Source organism: Alexandromys fortis, unplaced genomic scaffold (assembly GCF_014885135.2).
Source record: "Alexandromys fortis isolate MF-2015 unplaced genomic scaffold, M_Fortis_MF-2015_v1.1 scaffold_149, whole genome shotgun sequence".
NCBI classification, from domain to species: domain Eukaryota; kingdom Metazoa; phylum Chordata; class Mammalia; order Rodentia; family Cricetidae; genus Alexandromys; species Alexandromys fortis.
This window is the reverse complement of record NW_026068025.1, coordinates 1085467-1101985: the sequence shown is the minus strand read 5'-3', so window position 1 is coordinate 1101985 and position 16519 is coordinate 1085467. Positions and strand designations below refer to the sequence as shown.

At 47.6% G+C, this 16519-nt stretch overlaps 1 protein-coding gene across 1 annotated transcript in view; it reads right to left on the bottom strand.

Moving 5' to 3' along the window:
* Nt5m (5',3'-nucleotidase, mitochondrial) overlaps nt 1-8427 on the bottom strand; it is a 22003-nt gene extending 13576 nt beyond the window's left edge. The window contains exons 1-2 of the mRNA XM_050163600.1: nt 7650-8427; nt 2973-3073 (exon numbers count right to left, since the gene is read on the bottom strand). Of these exons, the coding sequence (XP_050019557.1) occupies nt 2973-3073; nt 7650-7892 (344 nt within the window). The 5' untranslated portion in view covers nt 7893-8427. The remainder of the gene's footprint in view (nt 1-2972; nt 3074-7649) is intronic.
* Between the last annotated feature and the right edge of the window lie 8092 nt (nt 8428-16519).

The window sequence follows — 16519 nt, the reverse complement described above, 5'->3', positions numbered from 1 at the left end:
TTTTTTTGTTTTATTTTAGGGTTTGTTGTTGTTTGCTTTATATTGTTTGTGAGACAGGGTCTCACCATGTAGTCCTGGCTGACCAGGAGCTTGTTATATAAACCAGACTGGCCTTGAACTCAACAGAAATCCACCAGTCTCTGCCTCTTGAGGCTGAGATTATGGTGTGTATCACTACTCCTAGCCTGATTTTAAGTTGTACTGAGATATAATCCATATAATATAATATTTATCCATTTAAAGTATTTAATTAAATACATTCTAGTGTATTTGAAGGGTTTTACTAACACAACTGCAACTTAACTTTTAGAATATTTCTAGTACCTACAGAAGAAACCCTATTAAGCAATCAGTACCCATCCCCACCTCCTCTGGCCCCGGGTGGTAACAGATCTGCATTTTGTTAGATTTGAATTTACACATTTACTGTGTGGGGGACACACATGTGGAGGTCAGAGGATAATTTACCAGAATAGGTTTGTTCCTTCTACTGTGTGGATTCTGGGGTTAAACTTAAGCGTGGCAGCAAACCATCCCCACCAGCCTCATACTAGAATTTGGAAGTGGAAAGTAATAGAGGCATTTATACACAGCACAATGAAGACCGTATCACATTTATGTCATTCAGTTTGTTACATTTAAAGAAATATCATGGGCAAATCTCAAAGTAAACCCTTATATTTTGGGTCAATTTACTTTAAACTGGGTGCCAAGACGATTCAATGGGAGAAATAATAGTCTTCTCAACAAAAGGAGCTGGGCTTACTAGATACTCACACACAAAAGTAGTTCTTCCGGACTCACAGCGCATAGAGAAGAGCTGGGCATGGTGGTGTGTGCCTTTGATCCCAGCCCTCAGGAGGCAGAGGCAGGTGGTTCTCCATTAGTTCAAGGTCAGTCTGGTCTACACAGCAAGCTCCTTGCCAGTCAGAGCTACTTAGTGAGAACCTATCTGGGGAAAAAAAAAGGACCAGAAAAACTGGGCCATAACCAGAGCAGCCACTTAGTCTGGTGGTTTGAATTACAATTACAATGGCCCCACAGGCCATTTGAATGTCTGGTTCACGGCTGGTGGACTGTTTGTTAAAGATCAGGAGGTGTGGCCTTGTTGGAGGAGGCGTGGCCTTTCTGGAGGAGGTGTGGCCTTGCTGGAGAAGGTGTGGCCTTGCTGGAGGAGGTGTGTCACTGGGAGTGCCTCTGAGGTTTCAAAAGCCCACACCAGGGCAAATTTCAATCTCTCTGCCTCCATCCTGAAGATAACATATAAGCTCTCAACTACTGCTCCAGTGTCCTGCTGCCTGCCTGCCGCCATGCTCCCCACCACGATGATCGTGGTCTCACCCTCTGGAACTTTAAGCAATATCCCAATTAAATGCTTTCTTTTATAAGTTACCATGGTTATGGTGTCTCTTCACAGCAATAGAAAAGCAACTATGATACCTAACATGCACAAAACCCTTCGTTCAATCCTCAGCACCACAAAGATAGATAGATGGATGGATGGATGGATGGATGGATGGATAGACAGACAGATAGATAGCCTCAGCACCACAAAGATAGACAGACAGAGAGGCAGACAGACAGATTAGATAGAAAGATAGGCAGGATCATGATCTGACAGTAAGACCCAAAGTTAAGGGGCTGGAGAGATGGCTTGGCAGTTAAAAGCACTGGCTGCTCTTCCAGAGGATCCGGGTTTATTCCCAGCATTGGCTCGGAACCATCTGTGACTCCAGTTCCAAGGAATCTGACACCTTCATCTGCTTTCTACAGGCACCAAACATGCATGTGGGGCACAGACACGCATGCAGATGAAACACCATACACCTAAAATAAAATGATTTGTTTAAGAGCTAAAGTTAAAATCTTAAAGAAAACACAGGAAAAAGAAAAGCCACAATGAGAGATCATAGTCACAGCCACCGCCATGATAGTTAAAAAATAAAAGACAGTAATGAGTGTTGATAAACACATCAAGAAACTGCAGTCTTCCTGAAATTAATGGCAAATAGCCTGATGGGTCTTTAAAACATTAAATATAATTATCCTATGACCTAGAAGTTTTACTCTGATTATGCCCCAAAGAAGTAACAGCAAGTGTTCAAACAAATGCTAACACTAATGTCCACAGCAGCACTATTCACAGAGTCAGAAGGGAAAACAGTCCAAACGTCCACCAGCTAATGAATGGACATACAAAATGCCCTGAACGCCCCCCCCACACACACACACACTCACAAGATTAAAACGGCGAGCCTTGGCAGCTACTACACAACTGATAAACCTTAAAATCATTAAGAAGCCAGACCACACACTAGATGGCAGCACTTATATGAACTGTCTGTAACAGGCAAAGGCTGGTAGGCAGAAAGTAGATCAGTGGCTTTTAGGAACCATAGAAGGGCAGGAATGAGCAGTGTGTTAGTGTGTTTGACATTTTCTTTTAGGGGGTGAAGAAAAATCTGAAATTGACAGTAGCAATGGCTCCATGACTTTGTAAGTGTTCTAAAAGCCACTGAACTGTACGCTTGAAATGGGGAAGCTACACGGTGTGGAGTTAGTCAACAAGGCTGTAAAAGATCTCAGGGACGCACTGTCCACAGCTCCAATGGGCTCCAGAGGACGGTAGGGGGTGGGTGCTGAGTGAGGGCTTCACCACACACGAGCTCTCAGTTCACTAGAACAAGATGACACCCTGTCCTATCTGAACCCCCTTTTCCAGGTGAGGCCTGCTGCTCCCCTTTGTTCAGCACGTGACAATTGAATAGGCTCTTCCGCCCTGTGTGGCTACTTCACAATGGCAAGCTGGACTTCCCTGGTGGGCAAAGCCCATGCTGGTGCCCACAGCATGTGCCTGCAAGGTCTTTTGCCAGGGTCAGCAATGAGAATGCAATGGGCCTCTGCAGGGCCAAGGAGAGAAGGGCAAAACAGCAAGATAAAGATAGAGTCCCAAGGCAGGAAGGCATACTTACTTCTGCAGGTTGGCCATCTGCTTCACAGCTTCCACGGCTCCTGGCAGAGGCTCGAGTTCAAAGAAGAAATCCTTTGACTCCCAGATGCTGACGGCTTTCTCCTAAGAAGTCAAAAATGCAAGTCACCTCCAGGTCCCCACTGTCCCACCACCCTCCTCTTGGAAACACACACAGCTGGGCAGGGCTGCTACTAGCTGGGAAGGGGGTTCAAGGCTCCCTACACTCACCCCAGACCCCATGTCCTGGGGGAATCACAAGGAGTTGGCATGTGCTTTGATCCCCCCTCTCAGAAAGGATGTGACTTCTCTTAGGACACAGCAGAGACAAACTAAGGTGTCAGTTCGGGGACAGCCACCTGGTGTTCTCAGGTTGAGGACAGTCTTCACAAAGTACACGTGCGCTAGGCTTGCCTAGTACAGCCAGCACACTGCACATAGCGCACAGCACACTGTGCACAGCACACAGCGCACAGCACACAGCACACAGCAGGGGCCGAGGGAATGCATGCATGGTCACAATGAAAGAGCCACTAGGGTTGGAAGCTGAAAGAACTCAGAGATCCCGAAGTGCACCATGGTCCTCAAGGATAGAAACACGGTAAACTGAGAAACGGACAGCTAGGAGGGCCCCAGGTGCTTCATCACACCGATCAGAACAGCTGTGCTCTCACCTGGCTTATGTGCTAGGAACCAAGACATTATTTTATTTTATTGAGATAGGATCTCTCTGTGTAGCTCTGACTGTCCTGGAACTCTCTATGGAGATTAAACTGGCCTTGAACTCAGATATCCACCTGCCTCTGCCTCCCAAAAAGGGATTTTGTTGCTTATAAATTTGAAAGCCAAAATCCAGACCCTCTGCCAGGCCTAATGGCCCATGCTAGTCCCTTTACTTGAGAGGTCAGGCTGGGCAACAAAATAAAACCCTGTCTCAGAAAGAAATATAAACCCTCTTTTTAGCTATAGTAAAACTGATGCCATACAGCAAAACATTGGCTGAGTAAGGATCCCCTTTCTACCATGTATGAGTAGGTCAGAGCTCATGTTCCCAGAGTGCTGGCCAGATCTCCCCTAGGGCCAGGCAAGGGGGAAGTTAGACATCTCAGCCTCCGAGAGCGGAGCATCTCAGTGCTATCCATGTGTGTGGCACAGGAACACCAATGCCTGGTTAAAGAGCACCCATCCCCTTGTCAACGACACGGGCTGAGCAAGCACACTGATACAGAGATACATTCTTAAGTTCCACCCTTACAGCCTACAAGGACCAAAGATTGCTGGTCCACAATTTAAGAAAAGCATGATTTCCTTCAAGGCCACTTCGGAGTAATGCCATTAGGACTTGAACTCACATATGGAGTCAGTATGACCCTTGCTGTGGGCCAACTCTGGGCTGGTCACCACTCTCAAAGAGCTTCTCACCAAGAACACAAAGACAAGACCCATCTCTTTCTCCCAAAGTCCTGGTGAGACAGGACAGACACGGGGTTCCAACGCCAAGCCTGTAGTTGGCCTCCCAGCTCCCTGGGAAGCACTGGTAGAGGCAGTGTCCTCTCTGGGCTCAGTTCTCTGTCCTAACAGCTGAGAAGTCTAAGACTTTTCTTTCCACCTCAGCCTGCTTTCCTTCCAAGAGTACTGTGAAACCAAAAGGAAGAAAGACAAAGGTACTCCTTGACTCTTTGGAGCCACGGAGTCTACATCCATGGATTCAAAGAACCACAGACAAAAATACTAGGGGGAGTTACTATGTACTGAACGCTCAGAGGGCTTTTACTATGTCATTATTCCCAGTATTGCATTCAGTATTTAAAACCATCTCCATGGCATTTACACTGCACTCTTATTATGTCTCCTACAGCAGGGCTGACCTATATAGGACTATACAGGTCATACACAATACATGCTATTTTACACAAAGTGCCTGAGCATCTATAGACTTTGGTACCATGGGGGTTCTGGAATGGGTTTTCCCAATACCAAGGGGTAAGAACACAAAGTAAAAATGAGTGCAGCCATTATACCTAGACTGTTAGGTTTAACCACTGATACTTCAAACAACTAGGTCACAAGCAGGCTGGGGGGGGGGGTCTTTCAGTGAGCTGAGGCTTGGAAAAGGAATGAGGTGGAAATCAATGATTCCTCTCATCCCCTCCTTCTTCCCTGTGCTCTCTCACCTTGCACTTAAAAGATGGGAATTGGTCCCTTTGGGCCTGGAGTAGCTACACAAAGAGCTATTGAGCCACTGCACCATCTCCTTGTTTTACAGTGCTGTTGATGAAACCCAGGGCCTCATGCAGCCTATGTAATTGCGACCACTAAGCTAAAACCGCTAAGTCTTTGTTGCAGTCTTCTTTCCCTTTTCTTCTTGATGGTGCTGGTTTAGAGCAAGACTGCTTGCAGAGTCTGGGTAGATTTTATTTTATCCCATTAATGTATTCCCGAGGCTGGAGAGATGGCTCGGTAGTTCAGAGCACTTGCTGTTCTTGCACAGGACCTACATTCAATCACCAGCACCTCCCACCAGCACCTCCATGGTGGCTCACAAACATCTGCAAGGAACTCCAGTTCCAAGGCTCTGATACCTTCTTTTGACCTTCGTACACCAGAACTGCACATAGCACACATGTATACATGCAGACGAAACACACACATCAAACTAAACAAATAAATCAATAAATTTAATACAATCCCATAAGGAAATTGTGTCCCCCAAATTTGAGCACTGGTCAGTCATCTACAAGTGCAAGGCTACAGAGGTGACCCAGGTGATTGTTTCCTTTGCCTTAAAGCTTTTCATAGTTCTCAGCACTGGGAGATGTCAGCTACGTGGGCGCTCTGTGGAAGTTGTCTGCAGAAATACCATCTGAGAATGAACGAAATGATGCCCCATGTCCCCTTCCAGTACCTCAATAAACCAAGTTATTGTAGAGTTGCTTGATTTATTATGTAGCGGTATGGGATTTGGGGGGAGAGTTGCAGGGCTGGGAAGGAACCCTAGCATCTTACACTTGCTAGGCAATCCTCTACCACTGGGCTGTGCACCTTGATGAAATTAAAAGAGAAAGCACAACAGGGAACAGGACATTAGAGAGGAAAAAAAAGAAACACGTGCGCAGGCGGGCAGGTTGCTGGGTTGGAATCCCACTTGCACGCCTTGCTATCCTGTGACGTGGGAACAGGTTTTTCTTGTGTACAAAGTGGAGACAGTAGCATCTTCCTACAGTCAAGACAAAGTAGTGGACCATGCAGGGGTTGGAGAAAGTCCAGAGTGAATGCGTGTTGCTGACAGAGGCAGAGCCATGAAGGAAAGGCAAAGCCTCCCACTGGGATGAGGCCCGGAGCATGGGAAAGCCTTCCTCTGGTCTGATTGTAGATTTTGACAGTGTGTGCAGAAAATGTCCGCCCCAGCTTTCTCCCCTGGATGTTTGCCGCAAGCAGACTGCTCCCCTGCAGATGACTCCTACCTAGGTGAGCTAAACCTGTCTCCCAGACCCAGCTGTCCACCACAAGCCATGCCCCCTTGTTCACCTGTATGCGCCCGCCTTTCTGTCCAATTCTGTACAGTGAATGCCCTGAGCTTCCAGGGGTGCTGAGGCTTCTCCAGCAAAGAGCAGTTAGGCTGAACCCAGCTTTCTGTCTGTGTGTCTTTTCCTTCATTACCTTACTGACATCACAGTCCCTGGAGAATGTGAAAAACTAGGTGTTACTAACTGGTATATATCACCTTCTCACCATCCACTCCTCTAGCCGTGGCCTCTGGGCAGCCAACTGAAAGATGGCTCTCATTCTCTAAGGTAAATGCTGGGCAAATTCCCCTGTTCCTTTCATAGAGTAGTTTAAGTCTCCAAATTACATTCTCTCTACCAAAAAGCCTGGGTAGCTGTCTAGCCATGGGGAGGGGGTTGACCAGTGGCCTTATACAGGTCAAGAGGGAAGTTGACTCTACCTAGACTCTGACTCCCCATGTGACACCCGGAAAGTCATACTCTCTAGCCACGGTATCACTGAAAATATATGCTTCCACGGACTGGAGCGCAGGAGGAGGGTGAGGACACTGTCAAATTCGTGGGGAGAGAGAAATAGCCATGTCTGCGTAGGGGTACAGAGGCATAATGCTTAGTCTATTTTTTTTTTCCATGTAACAAATTATCTGAGGCCAAATACACCAAGAATTTAAAACCCAAGCCCAGCCTGGTGTTACAGGCTTGTGATCTCAGCTTCTTGGGAGGCTGAAGCAGGAGGATCAAAATTTCAAGGCCTGCCTAGGCTACAGAGTGAGTTAGTCCAAGGGCAGCCAGTAAAGTTAGTGAGAGCCAATGACAAAGACAAAAAAGTAAGAGGCTTGGAGATGTAGGTCACAGAGAGTTTGTCTAACCTTCAGGAGACTCTGGGTTCAATCTCCAATTCTAAAGGGAAGTGGGTAGAGAGGGTGGAGAGGGAGGGAGGGAAAGAAGGAGAGAGAATCCAGACAGATTTTTTTAGGGCTAGAAGCCCAGGTGACCAGCCTGCAGCTGTTGAGCTGTGGGTCCCCTAGCGCTGTGGCCCCGGTCCTCCCTGAAGCCCTGTAGTACAGAACGACCCGCCAGAGGTCATGGGGAAGTCGGGCTGGCTTGGGGCTGGACAGCTGCGGCCTCGGTTTCCCCTCCCGCGGGGCACGGCTGAGGGGCCTGCGGGTGCTCACGCTCAGCCCAGGCTGCAGACGTCCGTACTGCTCCGACACCCAGAAGCCGCGCCGGTCCTCCAGCGCCACGAAGGGCAGGTCCGGGAAGCGCGCGCGGAACTTCCGGAGGAAGCCGCCCTCAAAGTCCGCCAGCACGCCGTCCATGTCCACCAGCACCCGCAGGGCGCGGCTGCCTGCCCGGCTCCGCTCATTCCGGACCGGAGCGCCGCGGGGACGCGCGCAGCAACCGCGCAGCCTGAGCATCTCCCCGTTTGCTCGTTGCCCTGGGTCCGCGGCAGACGCAGCCTTCGCCGGGGACACGGACGCGCAGGCTCCGGCCCAGAGCGAGGCCCGCGCGCAGCCCCGCCGCCCTTAAAGCGATACGCGCCCGGAGAAGGTGAGCGCGAACGCGGGTTGCTGCTCCCCGTGGGACATCCAGCCCCAGGTTGCAGCGTTTGGGAGAGCCTGATTGGAGCAATCATCCAGCAGTGACTTTGGAGGATGGAGGAAGGAGCCCAGCACCTGAGGAAACAAGTCTGTGCCCTTAGGTATTTATTGAGCAGTTACTTCGTTGGGCTGTGGCCCCAACAGACAAGTTTCAGCCATCCTAAGGCCACACCAACAGATTGTGGACACAGGTTTTTAAACAACTGGTCATCCTGAAGTATATAGCCAGGGAGGATTTCAAGTTAGGCACAGGTAAAGGCATATATGCCTTTTGTGCATGATCCTCTTGCTGGTTATATGCAACCATGACCTTATAAAAGTTAAAGATATTAGAGGGTAAAAGGTAAACCTTCAAATCTTTCTCTCTCTCTCTCTCTATCTCTCTCTCTATATATATATATATATATATATACATATATATATATAACATATATATATGTTATAGGGAGGACAAACGTTCTGTGTCCATGCTGACACTATTGGCTTCAACCATAAGTCTTCAAGTATGTCTATAAATTGGTTAATGTCTGCTGACATTAAAAAAGGAACTAATAAGGAGAAAGAAATATTTCAAAGGCTGTAAACATGAAAATATTTTAGCTGTCCTACCTGTTCTGAATCCTGTATACATGCAGACAAAACATCCATACACGTAAACATAAAAGTAAATAAGTAAAATGTTTGCAAAAATTAAAAAAAGACTTTGTCCTAAAATGTGATGGCTGAATTTTTTCCATATGAGATGCAAAGTTAGACAGAAGTCACAGACTTGTAAGTGATAAGGCTAGCTAGGGGACCAGGCAGTCTGCCGAGAGACAGTGTTTCCGTGAAATGAGAGGGAAGCAGCCGGCAGCAGCGGTGCACACTTTAATCCCAGCACTCGGGAGGCAGAGGCAGGCGGATCTCTGTGAGCTCGAGGCCAGCACGGTCTTCAGAGCGAGTTCCAGGACAGCTGGGACTACACAGGGAAACCCTGCCTTGAAAAGCCACAAAGATCGGCCCTAGTGACTCAGGAACACCATGGGCTCACTTCTTTGTCTCTTTCTGTGTTTTAAAATACTGTTGGCTCTGGGTACCCGAGGATTCTGCGTTTGAGAAATTAACCATGGCTTTAAAAACCTTTAAAATTTTCTTCTGAAACAGGCATGCTGGCTCATGCCTTTAATCCCTGCACTTGGGAGGTAGAGGCATAGGCAGGCTGGTCTCTGTGAGTTAAAGTACAGCCTAGTCCACAAATCAAGTTCTAGTGAGACACAGTATCAAAATTAAATGAATAAACAGATAAATAATAAACAAATAAAATTTTCATTTCTGAGAGACATGTGTGTACTCTTCCCTTAGAGCACACAGCAGAGCAGTTATCCACAGCATTTACACTGTGGTGGTATCACAAGTCACCCAGTGAGGGCTGGAAGTCTGAGGGAGGATGTGCATCTGCCACATTCAAACACGCCAGCATCTTTTATTGAGCTGCCTAGAGTAACTCCACTCTGTCCTAGTTTTAGCACTCCAGTTGCTCCCCAGTCCACCACATCCTCTGTGACTGTTATTCTGATGCTGCCACAGCTGCAGCTGCCAGAGGTCTGTTGCTTTACAATATAAAGCAAATTGTCTTAATCAGTTGAATGGAAACCTTTAAAACTTGTGACTCCTGCCTTCCTCTCGTAGGATATAATTGTGGGTTTTGACTTTAGAAACTCTCCCCTGCCTTGTGCTGGGGCTAAAATTCCTTGTGGCAGGAAACTGGTCTCGGTTACCAGGACTCTTACTGGCCTTTTGTATGTGGTCTCTAAGTGCCAAGTCTGGTTTTCTGGACATGTTTCAAAGGAGAAATGGGATTTGGCGGGGGGAGGGGGGAATTTCCATTACTGCCTGCCCCTTCCTCTAGGGTTATCTGCCTGGCCTTCCAAACTCAGCAGTGAATCTGCCCACGTTACCAAATGCTTTGCTTTTTAAAAGCTAATAGTTATTGATACATGGTATGGAGGAGCAAGGTTCCCCTCATGCACTATGTTCTAGCAGAAGCAGAGGGAGTATATTCTTTTCTGAAGCCCCAAGCTTGTTTTGGGTCTTAAGAATTTTGCTCTATTTATGAATCCTCTGGTCCTGCCAGTCACCCTGGAATACAACCTGCCCAGCTATAAACAGGAACAGATGGCTGTTGGCCAGGTCAGGACCTATGAGCCGTAAACAAGGCCGCCATTACCCTACACCCAGTTGTCTGTGACCTCTGCCGTCTCCTGGGTCTCATCCTGCTGAAGCTGCATTCATCACGTGTCTGGATGCCTTTTTCTGTATCCACCTGACTCTTCAGAGATTACCAGTCTTCTCCTTCCAGGAGAAGAATCCTAAAAATGGTGGCAAGTGGACTAGACTACCTCAAGGATTCAAAAATTCTCAAACTATTTTTGGCACCGAGGGTAGCCTCTGATTTAAAAGCATTCCCTGCAGGCCAACATGGCTGAACTCTACTCCAGTATGTGGATAAACTACCGCTGGCCATGGGTGCAGGAGGATTATACGGAATGAACACAACTGCTCTTAACCCTCCTGTGGGAGGAGGCTACATGGTTTGAAAGAAAAAAAGATCCAAATCTGTCAAATGCTTTTGTTTCACCTATCCCAAAAAGAACATTGACTCAGCCCAGAAAGAGAGCAGACTGTCTGGTTATCCGGGTTTCCCCAACCTAACACTAGGTTTAGGGAGTTCCTTGGGACCACAGGTTTATGTAGAATCTGAATATCTAATTTCTCTGTCTTGTCAAAAACCACTTTATGAGGCCATACGGAGAAGAGCAAGACCCTCTGTTGTGGGAACAAGGGCAACAGAAGGCTTTTGAAGAGATCAGGAAGCTCTCACCAATGTGCCTGGTCTTAGCACATTCAGACGTGTCCACACTCCTGTGCATGCACGAGCGTGCTGACGTTAGGATGGGAGTCCTGACACAAATGTTGGTGTTGTGGCATTGCCCTGTGGTACACCTTTCCAATCAACATAACTGCATTGCCCAAGGCTGGCCACCCTGGCTCTGGGTACTCACTGTCATTGCCATCTTCATGTCAGAGACTGACGAATTGATTATGGGAAAAGAATTAATAGTCTTAGTGCCACACCCGGTACTGCCATTAATGGAGTTCAAGGGACAGTGGAGGCTGAGGAATGCCTGGATGGTCAGGTGCCAGGAAATGTGTGAGAACCTGTGTATTCACCTAGAAGTAGTGTGGACCTCAAACCCTAAGACCCTCGTGTTTGTTGGTCTAGACCAGCAAGACCGTGACTACATTAAAGTGATGGAGGCGCTATTTCTTTTTTTTTTAATATTTATTTATTTATTATTTATACAGTATTCTGTCTGCTTGTATGCCTGCAGGCCAGAAGAGGGCACCAGACCTCATTACAGATGGTTGTGAGCCACCATGTGGTTGCTGGGAATTGAACTCAGGACCTTTGGAAGAGCAGGCAGTGCTCTTAACCGCTGAGCCATCTCTCCAGCCCCCTGGAGGTGCTATTTCTTACCAAGGACTGTGGATGTTGAGTATTTCACCTATGGTAGCAGTTTTGTGATAGGGAGAATATCTTTCAGGACACTTCACAGTCAACTTGAGATGAAATGCCTGCCTATGGGAACCTCAGCACAAAGGCAGAACTCAGCTGAATCCTGTTGCTCGCAGCAGGGATGTGTGTCAATAATACACATGGACTCTTCAGTGTGCCTTCACCACCCTCCACATGCATGAGGCTTTGGAGAATAAAAAATACCTAAGCAACTCATTGGCGGCACGCACCTTTAATCCCTCTGCCTCACTTGTGAGGTGAGGTCTGCCTGGTCTACAGAGTTCCAAGACAGCCAGGGCTACATAGTGAGACCCTATCTCTTAGCTGGACAGCTCTTGAGGCCACACCTGACTGACATTTCTACATCCCTTGATTCTCCAGTGTAGCCCAGGTGTGCGGACAATGTAACATATGTGCCTGCAGTAGCCTTCACTGGGGACCTAAGGTCTCTTCTAGGGTACAGAGTGCCCGAGGAGCCCCATTTGAAAATATAGTTCTGGGCTTCACTGAGCTTCCCTCAGACTGACTGTAAGTATCTGTTACTCTGTGCTTTCTCAGCTGGGTAGAGGCCTTCTCTACCAACAAAGAGAAGGTTCAATGTCTCCTAAAGAAAATCATTCCCAGGTTTGGGGTCCCAGTCATCAAAGGATAGGATAATGGGCTAATGTTGTGGCCGAGGAGGCACAATTGGTGACAGAAGGGTTGAAGATCCCCTGGACACCACATACTGTCTCCAGAGCTCTGGGAAGGTGGAAGGAACAAACACTGTGTGAGGGGAACCCACCTACACTGGGACCAGCTGTTGAAGATTGCTTTGTTGACAACAGGGTTCTCCCTTATCCTTTATAGACTCCTGCCTCTGATATAAGGGTTGGGCAGCATCGTTCTGAGATAACGAATGTAGATTCTTGGCTTGTCCCTGACTGCCATAGACCATCGAGTTAGGGAGTGGCTACCTGCCAGCTTGACCATAGACCTCTTTAAGCCAGGACATGCTATATGGGTAAAAGAATGGACTATCCAACCCCTCAAGTCCCTTTGGATGGGTCCACCACTGTCACTTTATCTACTATTGCAGTAAAGGTGGTCCCCTAATTCCCACAGCAGAGTGAAACCGGCTTCTGGAGACTGGAGATGCACTTAGGATTCATTATTACCACACAAGCTGACCACCTGGAGGACTTTGGTCACTCCAGAGGCTAACCTGCGTATGGCAGAAGCTGGAGGACTGGCCATCGGACGCCATAGACTGTTGTTTCCTCTACCGGTTCTCTTGCTGTGGCGCATTACCATCCCTTGTCCCCATCTGTTGCTGTGACCCTAACCTTTGCCGTAGGGTTGGCAGAGACTGCTCTAGTCAGCTGGAAAAGTGGCGAATGGCTTCCGTTAGTGTTCTTTTCCCCCAACCATACTCCTCTAAGTAACCCCAATAGAACTCATTGGTTCACCAAGTTGGGCTTTAGTGGTATCTATACTGAATTCCAGTCTGTTGGGAACTCCGTGTCTGGGTTAAATACATGTGTGTAGGCCGGGCGGTGGTGGCGCACGCCTTTAATCCCAGCACTCGGGAGGCAGAGGCAGGCGGATCTCTGTGAGTTCGAGACCAGCCTGGTCTACAAGAGCTAGTTCCAGGACAGGCTCCAAAACCACAGAGAAACCCTGTCTCGAAAAACCAAAAAAAAAAAAAAAAAAAATACATGTGTGTACAACATCTCCCCAGGAAAAGTTTCTTCACACAGCAGTCTGCCATCCAGAAGACTTGAGGTGGAAGAATGGCCACAAAATGGATTTTTATCTTGGTGTAACCAAGACCCTGTGTAGGGTAAAAGGTCCAAGCCCACTTCCAGGTTTGAAGCGGACCCACCAATCCCTGAGCATGAAATCCCACCAATTCCTGGTCTTGGCTTGAAATCTCACCAGTCCCCACCCTGGAAAGCTCCTCCCCCAAGAGATCCTACATAAGCCTGCCTCCTGCTCACTTCCCTGCTGCTCCTTGCCCCAGCAGAGGCAGCCACCCTCTGTGTCTCTCCTAATATTTCTCTTGTGAGGTTTGTTGTGCGGTGTGACTTTGTGGTATTTCTTGGCTCCAGACTGCCAGGATGCCTTTCCCTTTGGAGCTGTAACAAGTGCGTTGGGGGATTTCTCCTCAGAGCCGCAACACTTACAACCTGGATCCCTACTGCACTTCAAAGGAGTCAGAGTCCTTTTCTAAGGTGCATTTCATGAAGGTTTTCATTCATTTTATGATGAGATATAGAGCAGCCTTTCTCCCATCTGTGCTACAGCAATAGAAACCCTAACTAAGACAGAAATTGGTTCCCAGCTAAGCAGGAACCCAAAATGCGCAATGCTGTTTATCAGAACCCCGTAGCCTTAGAGTACTTGCTTGCCTCAGAAGAAGTTTGGGGCAAGTTTAACTTGAGCAACTGCTGCTTACAGATGCACTGATGTAGGAAGAGCCATAGAAGAAACCAAAGAAGGAATGAGAAAAATCACTCGTCTTGAAAGACTTTGGGGCACCTCAGCATTATTGCACCCCACCCCCTTCCTGGGATCCAGGACCCTGGTAACCAACCTCGCGTGCACTGGAGCTTTGAGTACTTTTCATCCCCTTTGTAGTCTTTTTTTTTTTTTTTTTTTTTTTTTTTTTNTTTTTTTGGTTTTTCGAGACAGGGTTTCTCTGTGGTTTTGGAGCCTGTCCTGGAACTAGCTCTTGTAAACCAGGCTGGTCTCGAACTCACAGAGATCCGCCTGCCTCTGCCTCCTGAGTGCTGGGATTAAAGGCGTGCGCCACCACCGCCCGGCTGTAGTCTTTTTTTAATAGACCCAGACCCTGGAACTGGGGTGAGACGACCTGCAGATAACCTGCAGGTGTTCCTCCTTGTTCAACCAACCCAGCAACCGCCATAGCATTGATCAATTAGAGTTAGCTGACCGTTAAATGAACTAATCAGAATAGTTGACAAATGATTTCTGGACTCTCCCTTTTGATTCTGTACTACCCCCTCCTTGATTCTGTGGTTTTTGTCCTTTAAAAGAGCCTGTAATAGACAAAGCAGGGGTCCTTCTCCTCTCGAGACTGAGGGACCTCTGCCGCAGCAGCAAAATAAAAATTCCTCTTGCTATTGCATCAACCGCGCTGACAGTGTCTCTTGGGGCGACCTCCTCCTTGGTGGGGCTTTAGGGCCCAACAGTCTCAGTCTAGACCTAGAGAGGCTGGAACCCTGGGGAATTGCTTGGGAATTGATTTTCAGCTTTAGGGGAATTCAAACTTTCATAAGTGTTGTACTTGTGATTTAGAGGACTTTGATGAACTAATCTGTTAGGTCTCAGGCAGTGTGTATATCCAGAAATGAGCCCATATAAGCTGGACCGTAGGATTGCTGGCGATTAGCTAAAAGCCAGCATTCCAGCTGGGCAGTGGTGGTACACTTCTCTAACCCCAGCACTCAGGGGGCAGACACAGGCAGGTTTCTGAGGGTTTGAAGACAGCCTGGTCTACAAAGCAAATTCCAGGACAGCTGGGATTGTTACACAGAGAAACCCTGTCTTGAAAAACTAAACAACAGAAAGCCAGCATTCCTCTGGAACTTGTGAAGTGAGTTCCCCATCCTCCTAAAGGAGTACTTTCTTTTGCCTTCAGGAGAAGGAACATATGGCTCTCCATTGACGTGTAACTGTGGGTACACATCAAAGCCATGCTGGTCTCTAGGCTCCCTCAGTCCCTATTTCCACATATTTGTTATACATTTCAAAGCCTCATGCTGGCATCCTGGCCCCTGTCACCCCACCTCTACTGCAAACTCCTAGGCTGCTCCAGTTCCTGGGCTCTCCCAGCTACTCGTCATCTTTATAATCCGCTATACTCTACTGTTCCCTCTCTTGCCCCCCCATCCTCTCTTCTCTGCCTCCCTAGCCCTGATTGTGTCCAGCCTGTTTCTCCTTTGTTTCTTATCCACAGTAAAAACCTTTTCCCTAATGGAGCTGCTGCCATTTCAGCAGTTTCTTTGCCAAGCCCCCTCCCATACACTAGGGTGCCTGTCTCTACTGGTAATAGTCTGTATCTAGCCCCACTGAGGCCATGCTCAAAAGATGGCCACTCATGTAAACCCTTAAACCAAGATGATCTTCTTGGACTCAAAGAGGGAGTTACAAGCATCAAAGGGGAGGGCTGTTGTAAGGGCTTCCCAAGAACAAAGGGATTATGTGATATAATCAGTGTGTGTGTGTGTGTGTGTGAGAGAGAGAGAGAGAGAGAGAGAGAGAGAGAGAGAGAGAGAGAGAGAGAGACTCTGTCATGACCCAGTAACAAACCACTCAACCAAAAAGTATGTTGCCACATAAGGGTGACAAAGGAACTAAACTGTAAAGGGAAAGTAATGAGTATAGAAGGCTATATACTCAGGGCTGGAGAGATGGCTCAGAGGTTAAGAGTACTGGTTGCTCTTCCAGAGGTCCTGAGTTCAATTCCCAGCAACCACATGGTGGCTCATAGTCATTCATAATGAGATCTGGTACCCTCTTCTGGCCTGCAGACATACATGCAGGCAGAACACTGTATACATAATAATAATCTTTTTTTTAAGGAAGGTTATATACTCAGGGCTTGGTCTTTGAATGTGAACCTGCTGAGCTAGTAGCTAGTGCCAGCACAAATAAATGCTGCCTCCTGGCAGATGGCCTTAGTGACCTGCCTCTGTAGGAGAATCTTGCAACAACCTGGCTAAGGGACCATCTCTAGGAAGGCAGAGTCATCTTGAGACAACAGCTTTTTTTATTCATGGACATGGGCTGCCTCCCCTAAGTAAGGGTTCAAGAGGTCAGCGTTGGATGTGAGGAAGACAAGGTTTTTATAAGCCCACAAGTAGAGGCTTTCCAAATGGGGAAT